Source organism: Cololabis saira, chromosome 9 (assembly GCF_033807715.1).
Source record: "Cololabis saira isolate AMF1-May2022 chromosome 9, fColSai1.1, whole genome shotgun sequence".
Taxonomy (NCBI): domain Eukaryota; kingdom Metazoa; phylum Chordata; class Actinopteri; order Beloniformes; family Belonidae; genus Cololabis; species Cololabis saira.
The window spans coordinates 34,952,428-34,970,217 of NC_084595.1; the positions used below are offsets into that span (position 1 = coordinate 34,952,428).

General features: G+C 40.6%; 1 protein-coding gene across 2 annotated transcripts in view; it reads left to right on the plus strand.

Annotated features, from left to right (window-relative positions):
- Window positions 1-17,790, plus strand: part of ghra (growth hormone receptor a) — a 40,765-nt gene that overhangs the window by 18,372 nt on the left and 4,603 nt on the right. For both annotated transcript variants that reach the window (XM_061729361.1, XM_061729362.1), the window contains exons 3-9: window positions 9,455-9,578; window positions 9,685-9,854; window positions 12,701-12,879; window positions 14,767-14,920; window positions 15,069-15,159; window positions 16,484-16,553; window positions 17,247-17,473. In XM_061729361.1, the coding sequence (XP_061585345.1) occupies window positions 9,455-9,578; window positions 9,685-9,854; window positions 12,701-12,879; window positions 14,767-14,920; window positions 15,069-15,159; window positions 16,484-16,553; window positions 17,247-17,473 (1,015 nt within the window). The remainder of the gene's footprint in view (window positions 1-9,454; window positions 9,579-9,684; window positions 9,855-12,700; window positions 12,880-14,766; window positions 14,921-15,068; window positions 15,160-16,483; window positions 16,554-17,246; window positions 17,474-17,790) is intronic.

Sequence of the window (17,790 nt, forward strand, 5' to 3'; positions counted from 1 at the left end):
GAAATCAACAGACTTATAAGTTCACCTAGTTAGAGCAAATATGAAATACATACAAGCGATGCCTCTGCCGGGGAAGAAGAAGTGTTTTTCTCTGGTGAAAATGACCATCTGCACTGTTAACCAGCTTGCTGGTTCCCAATGCTATTCTAGCGTGGTCTCTCCCAATTTGACATCCTACTTCCTGTTTAGCTCAGAATACAAACGCCAAAATAAGAGTGTGCAGGAAACTGAAAGACTGCCAAAATTAAAGCATAGAAAATTACAAATAAATGCCTGAAGGGCAGAACAGTGGCGTTCACCGCAGACAGACTGCAGCGTTCACTCGCCGACCAACCATGTTAAGGAGAATCAAACTCAGGCCCCGTTTACACGTAGCAAAAACGGTGGTGTTTTCATGCATTTTGGCCGTTCTTTTACACGAAAACGAAGCTCAAAGTCAACAAAAACGATAATTCCTGAAAACTCTGGCCAAAGTGGAGATTTGCAAAACCTCCATCTTCACGTTTCCTTGTAAACAGAGGGAGACGGACATTTAGGCTTCAGAACGTCACATTATGCAACAGAAACGTCACCAGCGTCATGTGTGCGACCTGTGTTTACAATTCGTTTGGCCACCATCAATATTTTCTTGTATTTTGCCTGTTTTGTATTCTAAAGTCACACTTAAAAGTAACTGGAAGTTACTCGTGTCATTTGTTGATGATTTTTTCCAGGATTCCGATTGGCTAGCATGACTTTATGCTTCTCGTTACACTGCCCCCTGCAGGTTTGGCTGCTCATAAAACCCTTAACAGCGTATTTATGCGGGTACATGTAAATTATGGTATTTTTCAAAACGTAGAGGGGGAAATATCCGTTTTTTGTAAATACATGTGTATATATATATATCTGTAAACATGGCCTCACTCTTTCCTCACTCACGCCAAAATATAAAGAAGGCTTCCCAAAGTGCGATCCATGGTGAAAGAGGAAACTGAAGATGTGCATAGCCTACATAAATATATGTAGACTATATACACTTTGTTCACTCCAGTTCTGCAGCGCAGCGTGAAGGCCCCAGCCACTGCAGGCATCGACAGGCTTTACCAAGCAGAGCGATGCAGGCGTCCTGAGCCACCACAGGTGATTTTTGACGCTTTCGTGTGAATCCACAGTAAGGCCCTGTATTGAACTGCACAGCTCTCAGAACTGGAGTTACGTCCAGTAAGTACCACTACCTATGAGAGTGTTTTATGCCTGTATATTGAACCATAAATACATGACTGCTGCATTAGGAAACCCTACACAGCAACCTCTGCTGCAGTCTTGACATGCTTCTCTCCTGCTTGGTATTTCCTTTGAAACACATCCTGCTGCTATTTCTCCTTCGCCATTTTCAAGGGCACTTTTATCAGCTCCCGCTCATATGTAATATCCTTTATTTGCTGAGACACATAAAGGAAGCAGGCAAAAGGAAGTTCACAGCCAGCTAAAACACTGCAGAAAAAAACTGCACTGCCCCCTAGAGTTTGGTGGTGTAATTGTCGGGCAGCATAACGATGGGCGTGTGTAATTGCTAAGAAGAACAATAAGTCGTGTTTTAGAGGAGACAAGCCTGAAAGCTATTAAAGCACGAGGGGATGGCATCGCATTGTAAACGTCAGGTTGTGTTAATTATTTATTGTTTATTGTTGGCTTTATCTACAACAACAAATCACCATCAAATTAAAAGCGTCAAAATATCAAAAGAAAAAAAAAAAGAAAAAATGAACAGTTAACTAACCAATTAACTTTCTCAGTGAATTAAGTTGCTTTATTTCTTTTTTTCTTTTAATCAGACCATGGACCTTAGTGCAGTAGGTCAGACTGAGTATGAGCTGCCATTAGTCTCGCAGGCCGGTGAAATTGATCTCTTGAACTTTATCTCTCATTGACCATAAGCTGTTGCTGTCAGTTTCAGAGCCTTCGGACCTTATGAGAAAAATGTGTTTCTGTCAGAGGCAGAGTTCGCTTTACCCAATTTTACTGCCCAGATTACGACACCCTCATTGAAATTTAGCATGTGCTGATTTTGTGGTGTGGTGATTCCATCAAAGCGGATCAGCACCAGTAACTACCAGAGACTTACAGCAGAGCCATTTGATGGGGACTTTGGTCAGATATAAAAATGTGCTTAGAAATGGCTTGTTTACATTAAAATATCGATTCATTTTCATTTGAAGACATATTTGCTTACTCTTAAGAAGCTTTATCTGCTTGTAGCGGTCTTTTGTCTTCACTTCACACAAATCAGCCAAAGTAACTGTGGGCTCACGTCGTGGTGGGACAGCTGCAAATTGTTTTAAGGGACCTGCTGAGCTACATTTCCTTGTTAAAGTTACTTTATGCCCCTTTAATCCCTTCCTTTACTGTTAGGTTGATGGAGTGACTCCATTTAAATGCTGCAGCACTTAGTTCCCTGCTTAACACGGTCCTTGGAAAGATACAAAAAAGGAAAATAAGATAAAAAAAATAAAGGCTTTTTAAATGCTGACAGTCATTTATTTAACGTTAATCACAAGTAATTACTGTGAAGAGTGAAGAGTGAACAGTGCGGTTGAGCAATTATATTTGATTTGAAAACACCTGACAATCTCCTGAAGTGCTTAGCGAAGCAAACTGGAAGAAGTCATTATGAGATTAAATAAGACGAGGGGATCAGAAGTGTACGTGTCCTAATGATTACCAAATACTCACGCTGACATAATTGCTGAATATGTATTTACTCACAAATGATTTGACAGATCGCTGCCAGTTCTGTGGGAATTAATGGCATTAGAGGAGATAAGCATCGTTTGTTCAATCAGATCATTTGCCAGCACCAGAATAACTTCACTGAGTCCTTGGTTAAATGAGCTGAACTGTGCCTCACTTTAAAGTTGTGAACATGGCTGGGGATCATGCGACTCATCAGCAACGTGTCACCCAGCGCTCCGTCTGCTGCTGCTGCGCAAGCCAGGATGCATTCACCGAATCAAACAATGGCACTTTGAAACTCTTTCCCCGTTTTTGTTATCAAAGTGTGCATTGAGTCCATCTGAATTTGTGTGTGTCTGTGCAGTTATGAGGGAGACTGCGTGTGCACGTTGGCGGTTATTTATATCACCTGTTTACATACCATTGTTTGTGTCATGTTGCAGTCTCTCACCTTTCTCCTCCTCTCTTTTGGCCCACTTTGTGTCCTCTCATGGCTCACAGTTTCCCAACTTGATATCCAACCTGCAGTAGTAAGCTTACTTTCTTTTCGTCTCAATAATTCCACAAACTATATTAAGAAAGATTTAAAAGGGAGAAATTAAGTAAAAACTCCCCTTCGAACTTCCATCACTTTTCAGGCCAGTTCATATTCGTGTCTTCTCGATATCCAGCACATGTTATCTGTGGAACATAAGCTATGCCGTCAGCTGCATGCACTGTGGTGTGTTTTTTTAATAAAAAAACATGTGTAAGTAGCGCTCGTGTGTGTGTGTGTGTGTGTGTGTGTGTGTGTGTGTGTGTGTGTGTGTGTGTGTGTGTGTGTGTGTGTGTGTGTGTGTGTGTGTGTGTGTGTGTGTGTGTGTGTGGTGCAGGAATGTAACATGGGACTTGGCATGTCGGACTGACGAGCACTTCTGCTCCCAGTGCAGTATCAGTTCACACTGCCAGTTTCTCCCTCTGGTTAACTAAATAAAGACACATACTGAGGGTTTTGCAGTGTGCAAACATCTGGCACAGGTCGTGAGGTGGCGGTCCAAATTCCGAGCTGAATAACGGCACCAAAGAGGTCTGAAGTTTACATAACTGATGGACGCTCCCCCTGCCTCGTCTAGACAAATGACGCAGATAACCGGGGACTATTGAGCAATAAAGCATCGAATACATCAGCGTAGCACAAAAAGCAGACGTGGGATGATGGTAAATGTAGTCAGTATCTTATAAATGTTGTCTGATATCGCCGTAGCTTGTATCTAAGCTACTAAGTGAGGTTAACGCTGCAATACTGGGCTGACTTCAGGACTTGCACAGAGCCAAAGTAAATTCCTGCTGCCTGCACTTGCTCTATGCCGAAGCTTTCTGGAATCCTTTGCCAGCATCGATGTGATTGGCTTTTGTATTTATGATTTACTAATGCTGTTTTTTTCCAGTGCGTGCTGCATTCCAGATTTCAGTCAAATGCAGTGATGTCTCCACATTCAGATGGGGAACGTGGAAGCACTTTTGTGATTGCAACTTTGCACGGATTCAAATTGATATATTAAGGCACATATGTTTTAGATTTCGACTTGTTTTTATTGTAGCATTGACACTAAAGATACAAGTTTTTTTTTATTTAACCTGCTTAGATTAGTGTTTCTTTGATATGGCAAACATGGATGAAAGCTTTATTTTCATGTTGTATCAATTAGTAATTGTTCTAAGAGGTTTCATGTTTTCAAAAAGAAGAGAAATCCAGAGTAAAGGCACACTGAAACATAGCTGGGATCGCCTACAGTTATTTTATAAGAAAATCTGTGTGAATTAACATTTTCCTGAACTCCACTGTGGAGTTTTATATTTGTAGATCCAGTTTTGGACATACAGTATTGCAATTACAAACTAGATTTGGATGTCCTGAGCTCCTGAAACAAAAGTTGAAAAAAAAATATGGTATGATCCTTTCAGTATATGGTAATGATAGTCCTCTCCAATATTTGTTTGTGATGACAAATTTTAGCGGCGTGTCTGCTTTTAAATCTTCATGCTTCCTCACTTTTACTTCTCTTGTGATCATCACATTTACTTATGCTGACGTTTGCGCTCCGTTTCATCCTCCTTTGCTTCCCCTCACATCTCCCCTCGCTTTTTTGCAGCCTTTTCAAGCGTGGCAAACCCTCAACATTAACTTAATCCTGCAAATGAGCTGGAAAAGCCAGTAATTCATAATGTCATAGCCTCTTTCCCTCCTCGTTACATTTAGGCATTTCACAATTTGGTAACTGATAAGTCTGTGTCTCATCTCCCTCATCTTAGTGGATTTTAAACATTAATGGCTACAGATAAGAGTGAGGTAGGTAGATGGTTTCCTGGCCCCTCTGCATGCTCTGACGGAGGCAGGACATGAAGCTAAGGGCTGATTATCAGTCTCAGCACACGAAACCCACACATGACAGGTAGATGGGGCAATGTATATGCACAATGGAAAATGAGTAATTTTTTCTTCCTCGATGCATAGCCTTTGAGCTGCAGGTCATTTCATGGCAGCTTGCAGGTTCGGGCAGGATTTAACCTTCTATTACTGAAACCTTTTGTTAGTCATATGTGAAAAAAGGAAGAAAACTGCGAGTATAACCCTGCCAAAGATCCAATATATGACAGTCAATCAGCAGTAATCATCCAAACATTTCCCCCTGGCTTGTACCGTAGGTTAGTTACTACTTGAACAGATGTTATTGCTGTTTTACCGTCTGAAAAAGGCAAAACTCATATCTACAAATGACGCCGTTTGAAATTGGAGAAGAATTGTTCATAAATGAATAAAAAACAGAGACACTGGAAATAACTGTGCAAGTCTCTCCAGGTGGTTGTGCATAAACTTGAACCTCTGACACGCTTCAGATTAGAGTAACATCCAGCTGAGCTGAAAATTGCAAACAGGTTATGAAAGAAATGTCTGTAATTTCAACCTTTACCTTGGAAGTTGAATTTAGTCTTCCCTGTCCAGACAAAAACAACAGCTGTGTCACAGAAGCCTTTGTGGAGTCGTCCATATAATACATTTAACAAAGGATGATAATATCCACATGTATGAGTTTTTTATATGAACATTTATATGAAAAACTGATTCAGATGTCATCAAGGAATCAAAGCTCAAACCCTTTAGTGCATGTGAACACATCTTTCACTGTTTATTCCTTGTGAAATGTCCTGCTGCAGCCTTAAACCTTCTTTGCTTTAAGTACCTGCAAAAATCTCTTTGATGATGGCAGCTGGAATTTGTGGGATGGGGGAGGGAAGCAGAGTTGACAAAGCAAACCTCTGGGAACCACGGCTGTGTGTAGAAGAGGAGGGGTGGGAAGGTGAAAAAAGCTCAACTGTGCTGGAATGCAGTGAATTATGAAGTTACACCGGCACCAAACTGAAAGTAAAAAAAGTAATCAAAGTGATGGTCTGTATTCTGTGATTAAATCACGTCTCTGTTCGGTATTGGGCTGTTGGTGAGAGTGTTTTTGTTCTGGTACCTCTGGATACTGGCATGTTTGCTGTGGATGCATGTCATGCAGATGGCTCTGGGTGCAGACATCCTGGTGGTTTAAGCTCTTTGGAGAGAGATTCAGCAGCCTTGAGAGAATTTACGAGGAGATCGTTTGAGTTTAATGTATAAAATATGAAAACAATTTAGAAATGCTGTATAATCTGTCTTTAATTTTTATGTTTAAGTCCTGGGTTCTCGTGTGATTTATGAAGCAGCCAGCAGTGAGAAGAAAGAGCAAGAGGAGAATAGCTGGGGCAGGAATCGATGATACAATCAGCTGATTATTTATGGTTGCACCAAACTGTGGAACTGCTGGATGAAAAACTAGTGTATTACAGGAGGATGGGGAGTGTGTGGGGAGAGGGACCAAGAGAGAGGTGGAAAGGGCTGAATATGGACCTCAAGGTCTGTGTGGATAGATATAAATAAATACCCATACATTTGTTACACCTGTTGGCTGTTGTTGCCTCTAAACATATGTAGATAGGCCATACCTGAGACACTGAAAATACGAAACAATAACGCCTATGCAAAGGGTAAGTGTGGGACGCACAAGGGTTGGACCGAGGACGGATCGTCCATCATGACTGGCTGACTGATATCACGATGGGGATCCGCCGTCGTAGCTCCACGCCCCCAGCCTGCCGGACATGCTCTAACTATTCGCTGTAACAGTTGACATTAGGACAGAGCAGGGATTTCTTAAACCAAGCATAGAACTGAATGATGTACTTTACAGGGATTAGTGGAGTCAAAAGGAGATGCATATTATTTCCCATGGTTGAAGAAGAAGGTAGACAGTCTGAACAAAACTAACCAATTCAATACACAGAAGGTCAGATTATATTGGTTTAGCAGAAGGCAAAAACAGTACAAGACAAAATACAAGAGAAATGTGTCAATGTTTTTTGGGTGTTTTCACAGTTTTATTTTTCCGTTTTATTTTGAAAACCTGTGTCCTTGTGTTTTTGTTTTGTCTTAACTTCTCTTGCTCCCTTCCGCCCTGATTGTTTACACCTGTGCCTGGTCAAGTCCCATGTGTATATTTAAGGCCCGAGCACTGATAGTGCGAAGGCCCTATTGTATCTGTAGGAATTGTTTTCCTTGTTTTTATTTTCTTTATCCTCGTTTTTCTCGTTTTTATTTTTCCGACAAAATGAGGGCCTTTTTGCCCCCCTAAACGTGCCCCAAAAGTCACCAAATTTTGCATGCAAATCAGGCCTGGCGAAAAATGTGATATTTAATGGTTTTCATTAATGGGCGTGGCCTAATGGCTCAACAGCGCCCACTAGAAAACTTTGTGCCTCAAGCCCCACAACACGGTTTGACGTACATGCACGAAAATCGGTACACACCTGTATCATGTCGCAACTTAAAGAAAAGTCTCTTGGCGCCATGGCCGAAACCGAACAGGAAGTCAGCAATTTTGAATTAATTGTGTAATTTTGGTGCAATTCATGCCATTTCTTCGGCCGCTTCTTCGCCCGAACCGTAACGTGCACCCAGGTGTGTTATACAACAAAATGTGCGTCTCGATCCTGCGATGATGCGCATTACTTTTCTCAGTCCAAAGCGTTACCCGGCGACGATAGACACCAAAAAGTGCGCCCCCCCCCTTCATCTGATTGGTCCATATGTGATAGTTCATACTTTCTGCCATAACTTTTGAAAGTTTTGACATAAAGAGTCGTGGGTGGTGTCATCGGACTCGGTTTTGAGTCCTTGAACATAATTGGCCTGAATTATCCCCGCCCCCTCTTCTGATTGGTCGATATGTGATAGTTCCTATTTTCTGCCATAACTTTTGAATGGTTTGACATAAAGACTCGTGGGTGGTGTCATCGTACTTAGTTTTGAGTCCTTGAACATAATTGGTGCAAATTAGCCCGCCCCCTCTTCTGATTGGTCGATATGTGATAGTTCCTATTTTCTGCCATAACTTTTGAATGGTTTCACATAAAGAGTCATGAGTGGTGTCATCGTACTTCGTTTTGAGTCCTTGACCTTTATTGGTGGAAATTGCACGCGCGATGGCCCGTTCATTGCTGCTTGCAGCTTTAATTTGTCTTGTCTTTCCCTTGTTCCCTGCTGATTTGCATAGTTTCATGGTTATGGTTTGTTTTTTTTTCCGAAGTTTGAGCTCCTGTTTTGTTTTGGATCCTGAACAGCAGCAGTTTTTGTTTAAATAAATCAAGTATTTTGGAACTCCTGCTGCCTCTGTCTCCTGCTTCTGGGTCCTAGACACCCCAGGTTGTGACAAAAAAGCATACAGAGGGACCACAGGAAGGCTTGCATGGCGATCACAATCTAACATTGGGTCTTTGTTCCACATAATTACCTAGTTTTACGAGTACTCTTTAACACAGTTCACTATATACTCAGTGCTCTTACAAAGAGCGAATAGGTGCCATTGTTCAAACTTCCTTCTTTGGCTGCTTCACCCAAGTTACGACCAGTTACTGCCAAGATTGGACTTTTCAAAATTAACCAATTTCATCTTGTCATGTGACCTTGTTGGTTTTTTGACTAAAAATGCATCAAATTGGCGTCCCATCAGTTTTTTGCTATCTTTGGATTTGGGTGTGAAATCCACAGCGTTTCGCTCTACTTTTTCTGACCGCTTCCAGGTACTTGGAGTGCACACCGCAACATCAGAATTATCCGTGAGGACGGCGTATACGTGCAGAGATGCATGAACTGGGGCATGACCTGGGAGATGAGCGAGTGGAATTTATGTGCTAAGCTGGTCACAGGTGTGCATTAAAACTGCAGCTGAAAAAGACAAGTAATCAGGAGGGGTTGGGTCTAATGTGAGGAGAGAAGCGAGTGACGGTAACAAAAGAAAATAGGGCAGGAAGTGGATGAAATTGGAGTATAAAAACACAACTTAAAATGACGCAGTGGTCTACTCTAGGACATCACAAATGTCTCCTGAATTTTGGTTTATTACCCAAGATTACACATAATGTCCACAGCTCACAGCTGGAGTATTTTATTTGCAATCTTTGTATTCTTTAGCTGCAGATGGGTGTTTTTATTTTGCACAGTTGCATGTTCCCTCGCCTACTGAGGGGCAGCAGGCTTGTTTGAAATTGATGTGAAGTGGGTGGATTATGTGTGTAAAAAGTATTAAACCCTGAAGGGGAGGATGGATGTCAACAAAGGTTATTAATAAGCCTAACGCAGTCTGAGCTACTCCATTAGTAATTGTCTAATGTTTTTCAGCCCCCCTTGGACCTCACATCACAGAGTGCATATCAAGGGACCAGGAGACGTTCCGCTGTTGGTGGAGTCCAGGCACCTTCCAGAACCTGTCTTCCCCAGGAGCACTCAGACTCTTCTACATCAAGTAAGGATTAGTGGAAACTCAGCAGTATGCTACTGTGCAAATACTGATCTTCACTTCAAAATAACCCTTTCTCTTTTTCTTTTCTATACGTATTTCACTTATCCAGGTCTCCCATGACTAAATGGAAGGAATGTCCTGAGTATATCGATGAAAATAGGGAATGCTTCTTTGATGCAAACCACACATCCATCTGGAAACCCTACTGCATGCAGCTCCGCAGCCAAGACAACACCACCTTCTTCAGTGAAGATGACTGTTTCACTGTGGAGAATATTGGTTAGTGGTGCATGCGTCTACGCGGTGCAAACTTGTTAGAGCGAGTGGAAACTGTGACATATGAACACATTTTGACAGGCAATCACTTAAAGAGTGTTTATCTATAAAGGTGATGAACTCAAATATAAGTGACAAAGACTTGACATTAAAACAATATTTATTCATAGAACAAAGTGAAGATAATTCAAAGTGCTTTACATCGACATTAAAAGCAGCAAGACATAATTAGACAGTAAATAACAAATAAAATGAAAGAAAATTATGAGAAAAGAAGGTAAAATAATAAAAAGCACAAGTTGCTGATTTAAAACTATGCTTAAATAACAAATAAATGAAATAAAATTATGAGAAAAGAAGGTAAAATAATAAAAAGCACAAGTTGCTGATTTAAGACTATGCTTAAATAACAAATAAATGAAATAAAATTATAAGAAAAGAAGGTAAAATAATAAAAAGCACAAGTTGCTGATTTAAGACTATGCTTAAATAACAAATAAATGAAATAAAATTATAAGAAAAGAGGTAAAATAATAATAGGCACAAGTTATTAAAAATAAGTGCAGTAGAGTACAGCAGGTAAGTATTTAATTTAAGAGTACGCTTGAGTAAACAGTAATGTTTTTAACCCTGATTTAAAGGATCTACAGTTGGAGCAGACCTCAGGTCTACAGGAAGTTTGTTCCACCGGTGAGGAGCAGAATAACTGAACGCTGCCTCACCTTGCTTGGTTCTTGTTCTTGGGAACCACAACAAACCAGATCCAGATGAACCTAAGGGGTCTGGGAGCTTCATAGGGAACTAACAGATCATGCATGTATTTTGGTCCAAGACCATTCAGGTCTTTGTAGACCAGCAGTAAGATTTTAAACTCTATCCTTTGACTCACTGGAAGCCAGTGTAGTGATTTCATGACCGGTGTAATATGGTCCAGTTTCCTGGTGTTTGTAAGGACTCTGGCGACAGCGTTCTGGATCAGCTGCAGTTGCCTGATACATTTCTTGTTAAGGCCTGTAAAGATGCCATTGCAATAATCCAACCTACTGAAAATGAATGCACGAATAAGTTTTTCCATGTCTTGTTTAGACAGAATCCCCTTAATTCTAGCAATGTTTTTTAGGTGGTAATAGGCAGATTTAGTGATACACTTTAGATGGCTGTTGAAGTTCAGGTCTGAGTCAATAATTACACCAAGATTTCTGGCTTGATTCGTAGCTGTCAATGACATGGAGCCAAGGTGAGCGCTGATCTTTTCTCTTTCATTTTTAGGGTTAAAAATGATCACCTCTGTCTTTTCTGCATTTAGCTGGAGAAAATTCTGGCACATCCACTCATTGATTTGGTGAATACAATTACTCAATGAGATCAGGGGACTGTAGTCATGTGGTGACACTGAAATATAGATCTGTGTGTCATCGGCATAAGTATGGTAGGAAATGTTTTGATGTTCCATAATCTGAGCTAGGGGTAGCATATAGATGTTGAGTAGAAGCGGTCTGAGAATAGACCCTTGAGGAACCCCACATGTGATCTTGGTTCTCTCAGACTCATGGTTTCCAATTGACACAAAAAGGCCCTATCTTGCAAGTAAGATTTGAACCATTGAAGCACATTGAAGAACAAGTGGGTTGAATCCTTAAAGTCGCTGTTCATATGGAACACGCCCATTTTAACCCAGTTACCAAAAGCTAGCTATTTTAGCTTAGTTTATGTTATACTATTACTTTCCCTAATATATAAGTGACTATGTCCATGTTTCAGACGTCTTTAATGAAACCACTTCTTAAACGAGAGCCAAAACGATCTTCATTAAGCACTGCCAGAGCTGCTGCAGCCATCCCTCCTAGCCCTCAGCCCAGCTCAGAGCAGGCACAACAGCTGAAAGCAGCGGCGGACATTTCTACGTTGTGCTAGAATGGTGTGCAGGTCAAGGTGGCATCATTTGTGTCCAATTCAGGAACCAAGAATCAGAACCTTTTCAGGGTGTTTCGCATTTAAACGTCTGCTAACTAGGTCTCGTTGGTACACCTTCTCCCATCATTTTAAGATGTAACATTTAAGAAAAAAGCATGTAGATGCCTGCGAGGTCTGCAAAAGATTTAGGAAAACTTTTGAAATTAATAAGTGTGGATTTCAAAATAATTCTAAAATTTCTACGACAAACCACCCCATTTGGATTGGCATTGGTTTTGCCAGATTTATGAGTCATGAAGGTGCACAAGAATGCACAGGCGTGTTTCCCACTCTGACCTTGGGTCATAAATTGACTGAAGCTTCTCTGCTTAATCGTTTGCATAAACAAAGTGCTGTTTGCCCCGTATCCAAGACACAAAGAAACCAAAACCAGAAGAAGAAGCGGAATTATGCAGAATGAGTGAATCTGAAACTGTCCCCATTCATCTCATTCAGGAAAAACAATCTGCTTTAATTTGGTGTCTCCATTTTGGAAACACAAACGTAAAATAAACATCTGAATTGAAAAAAATAACAGTCAACTCTGAGTTTAGACAACATGAGCTCAAGAGGAAGTTGTGAAATGTAAAGCAACTCATCAGACAACTTTAAAAAGGAAAAAAGTAAATAAATACGGTACCTTTCCGGCTTTTCAGACTGCTAGCCATCGGTTCAGTCAATGAGCCAGTGAGATCATAAATATATTTTTCACTTTTTATAATTTCTTAACTTTGTGGAATGAAATGAAGTTAAAACCTATATTTTTGATGGAGTGTTATCCGTTGTCAACCGCTGTGGGCTGTGACGTACATTACCGAGTGAAAGGGTGTAAACAGCTGCATGTTTTCATTCTGCACAAATCTGAACTTTTGCCTTTTTTTTCTTCCCCCTCACAGTGCGTCCCGACCCGCCAGTGTCCCTGAACTGGACCCTGCTGAATGTGAGTCCCTCTGGGCTGAGTTACGATGTCATGGTCAGCTGGGAGCCCCCACCCTCCGCAGATGTCGAGAGAGGCTGGATGCGTATTGAGTATGAGCTCCAGTACAGAGAGAGGAACGCCACAAACTGGGAAGCAGTGAGTCCTCTTTCTGAACTCTCCATTTAAGAGATGCACACAAACACACCCGCTTTCAAACGGTTTAACATTGACCTTTTCACTTGCATAAGCTTACACCAACACTGTTGCACATTCTTTAAAGTAAATTGTCAGTGGGTCATAAAAGCAACAGTATCATATTTCCCTTCCCTCCCCCCCCAAACTCTTGTGGCTGAAATGCAGCGTAGCTTTGTTGGCAAGGCTGTGGAAGCCAGAGCAGAGCCCTCCGAGAAAACAGAGCTGCTCTGAAGGAAGGGAAGGGAGGGATCAGTAGGTTAAAGGCCACTGGACCGTCTGCAGTCATATTCATTACTCCCCAGCCAGCCAGCTTCAGAAATCCAGCTTTGTTAACGCTCTTAGGGCCTGATTTACTAAAGGTTTGCGTGCGTAAAAACGTGTGCAAACTTGACATCACCCGCAAACCAAAGTGCCAGCTGATCTACTAACAGCGTGCAAAGAGGACTGCGTCTCTCAAATGCGCAAAATAGCACACGCTGTTCCTTTAGTACTTTTGCCCTGATGAATAATCAATATGGGGCGTACCCGCCAGAAATAAATAATACTAAATACTGGGAGGGGGAAGATGCAAATTGCTCCATTTACCACGTGCAATGAGATTTACCAAGCCTGAAAGTAATTGCGCGTATTGTGATTGCGTCTGTATTTAATACGTTCGAAAGGAAGGTGCTAATCTGCTGCTGCTGTTATTGTGGCAAGGAGGCGACATCCAAAATCAAAGAATACGCAGAGAGAGAGTCTTTATTCTGCTGCATGCTATTTTAAAAATGGTTGCACAAGTTTTATTAAAGGCCACGTTTTCTTTAGTTCTTCGCCTTATATCTTCTTTTAATGTGCCCCCCTCCACTCGCCCACAAGCAGGCCAAGCCTTTGTGCCAAACTTTGTATTTTATTGATTACTTATCTTATTGAACATGAAATCATCCTTCGTAAATTACATTTAATTAAAACCCGTGCTTATTAATCACAAAACACAGGTTAAACATCATGACCAAATCCGCTCCGACCCGGTGTGTCAGGATCAGCGCAGACAGACTGCAGCTTCGCCTGAATTATGGTTCTGCGTTAAATCGACGGCGTAGTTTTTTGTTTTTTTTGCAGTTTGGGTGCACAATACACTTGTGTGTGTGTGTGTATTAAAAAGAGATTTTGCAGTATGTTGTGTAATTGAAACTGTTTTGCTGTGATCGTTGATGGCAAACTCATATTAAGCATTTACATCGCTGGTTATTATGTGCCCCCCAATTAGATCTGTTCTGCCGCCGACTCTGTTTTAACCTCATCTGCCGTTCTTTTTGTTTTACCAACTGCATTTATTCTATCGCAGATTTTCTCCGATATTGCGTTTCTTTTGGTAATGTTTAAATGTCTTTGCTGTAGTTCATGAATGGGTTTATTTGCCTCTTCCACTAATATTTCTAACTCCACCGCGTCAAATTTCATTTTGCGCTTGCGACTATATCCTGCTTTCCATCCACTCTCCATGGCGCAAAGTTTGCGCTCGCAAACCGTAAGACGCGCAACACCTCATTTAAATACTGCGGTTTGCACCTGTTATCAATTGCGCACGCAATCTTAGTTGATCACCCGCAAAACACACAACAACAGCACGCGCAAACTTTTTCAGTGCACACGCAATTTAGTACTCTCTATTTAGGATCTTAGTAAATCGGGCCCTTAGAGGCTTCTGTTATAATAGAAGCATCTAGGGCCTCAACAGTTGTAGCTAAAAGTGCCCAAACATAAACTCTGACTTTTTAACACCTTGCTTACCTTCTGCTGGCTTCAGTCTGGTCAGTTAAAAACAGCAACATGATGTTTTTCATTTTGTGAATCTACAACTTTCAGCTGGAGGTGCAGCCCAACACTCAGCAGACGATCTACGGCCTGCAAATAGGAAAAGAGTTTGAGCTGCACATCCGCTGCCGGATGAAAGCCTTCACTAAGTTCGGCGACTTCAGCGAGTCCATCTTCATTCAAGCGACAGAGATTCCTAGCCAAGGTGAGACATTGTTGGTGCGCGGTTTGAGCAGGAAATGTCCTTTTTGGGGAGATGCAGTGATGTGTGGTTGGCAGTTCTGTTCGTTCAAACAATGAGCATGCACATATTTAGCCCTGATCTTGATAAGTGATGTCTCACTTGTTTTTAGGGCCTGCTGTCCTGCTCACTCTGGTTCTTATTTTCGGGATTGTGGGAATATTTATACTCATTTTGCTGATAGTTCTCTCGCAGCAGCAGAGGTAGGAACAGTCACTTTGTGTCATTCATACAAATATAATTTTCCTTTTTCAGCAGAATACAGAAACATGCAAACGTGTGTGTGATTTGTCAAAATGTGTTAACTGTAAAGTACAAAATTGTACAAAATTAAAGAGGTGACTCTCTATTTAAGAGCTCTACAATGGGTTAGTGCAATATCAGTTTTGCACAATTTTATTCTGAAACAAAATAGGACCATGCAAAAGTTTGGGCAACCCGAGAAAACTTGAGGTTTTAGATAAGTTTTGACTTGAAAGCTGTATGAACTCAGCGGCCTTGCACTTTAAAAAGCCAGTTGAGATAGTTGAGAGCCACTTCTTTAGTTCGTAGGTAAAAGAAGAAAAAGCACATAACAAGATTGTTTGAGGTCATGTTTAGATGTACCAGATCAGGACAGAGTTCATGGAAAACTAAAAAAACGCAAGAAAAGGAAATCCAGACCTTCATTTATTGTAGAATGTCCTCAGGCCGATTTTGCAGACTCTCTAGTGGTAGTGCACTGTACTACTATCCAAAAACACTTGAATAAAAAGATAATCTGCATGGAAAATTCCAGAAAGAAAGTTTTCCTTTTCCTCTGTTTTCCTCTCACCCAAAATAAAACAGTCATAAAGTTTTCAAATGAGATATTGAATAAAATCCTTTGGTTCTTCATTGAAATAAAATATTAATGTTTACACAACTGATTGGCTGCAATGACAAGTGATTTAGTACCATTCAAAAACTTGGACAAAACAAACCCATTCATTTTGAAAGATTAGATGAGATGAAACTTTTGCCTGTACTGCAAAGTTTACACTTTTCATCTCGTAAACATGAGGGTGGATCGATTATGTTTGGGTTTGTTTCATACCTGATAGAATATTGAAAATGCCCCAGTTGGAGGGAAGAATGGGTTTAATTAAAAAGAAAAGAGACCCTCACAGGCAAATCCACCAAACAAAAAGTGAAAGCGTACATGCTGGCTACAAAAAACATTTCTAGGTTGTGTATTTTGCAAAAGCTACTAACAATGCAAGGCGTCCAAATTTATGCTCATGTATAGGTTTCCTTTTTGCCATGAACAAAGAAGTAATCTTGCCTGATGTTTAAAAAAAAAAGTGTCATCTTTAATTTAATGCCATTTGCAAATCAGATTTTATTGTACTCACTACTCACAGTAAATAAAATGTAAAGTTTGTGCATGTGTGTGTGTGTGTATGAGGTTGTGTATGAGTGAGGGGTGACATTACTTTTGCATGCCTCTGTATTTTAAAGCTTAATACTGACAACTGCAGATAAAATAACTGCCTCATGTCGTTGCAGATTAATGATGATCCTGTTGCCGCCCGTTCCTGCACCTAAAATCAAAGGCATCGATTCAGAGATGTTGAAGGTACTTTTGTATGACTGGTGTTTTTTTTCATTTCATTTTAAGCGTTACTTCTCTTAGTCAACTTTTTTTCATAACCGGTTTTAATTATTTTACTTTTTTGCCAGGAACATTGCAAGTGTCAATAATCACAGCAGACAAAACATGCCTTTGTGGATTGTTGTCCTGTAAAGGGATTATATAAAGTTTTACGCAACCGTTCTGTCTTTTCACCGTTGTTCTGATCAAAAGCAGACTTGAGCGCATCCATCTGTCCTGTTTGGCTTAGCTATGCAAGGCCACATAATCATCAGTCTATCCCCTGCTCCACTCCCAATCGCTGCCTGTAAAAACAAAGCAGAATAAGTGGGAAGTCCATGAAGCGCACAAGAGGAAAATAATACTTGAAGAGGGGTTCAGTTCAAGAGCATGTTGTGGGTTCCTGATGATGTAACATGCATCTAAAAGCAACCATAAAACCTCAGAAAAAGTCCTGAAGGCATTTAATAAAAGGAAAATAATAATCATTACATTTCTTAATTTGACAAAGTTCAATCTCGTTTTGGGTTTGCAGCTGAAAAGTTTAAATATTTACACAGTTCATACTAATTTAAAGAAGAAATGCCATGAATCACTGATTATCAAAATGCTTTGGTACTATTTGGATGACACTGTTGGTCATTCATGGTTTGTGTGGTCTGTTTTGTGAAAATGCAGAAGGGGAAATTGGAGGAGCTGAACTTTATCCTGAGTGGTGGCGGTATTGGCGGCCTGCCACCTTATTCAGACGCTTTTTACCAAGATGAGCCGTGGGTGGAGTTCATTGAGGTTGATGAGGAGGATGCAGACGTCAGAGAGGACAGTCAGGGCTCAGACACCGAAAGACTTCTGGCTCTGCCCCAGTCCGTCAGCCACAGGACCGTCGGCAGCTCCAACAGCATCAGGTTTGGTTTTGTGCTAGTTTATTCTGAACATGTACTATATAAGCATATACTATAGAAGAGTGAAAAAACAAACAAATTCCCTTTAATGTACATATGAACACAACATACATGAACATTATATACACATTAAGCTTGAAAGGGAGTGGGAAGAAGTAAAACATATTTTTCCCACCACAACTGAATTCCCATGTAGAAGCTGGATGGTTGCCACAATTTACAATTAAGATATTAGCAAATATAATGAAATAATTATAATTAGTTTAATACTCATGACTTACATAACAACTTAATAATCCCAACATTCACAGTACAAATGT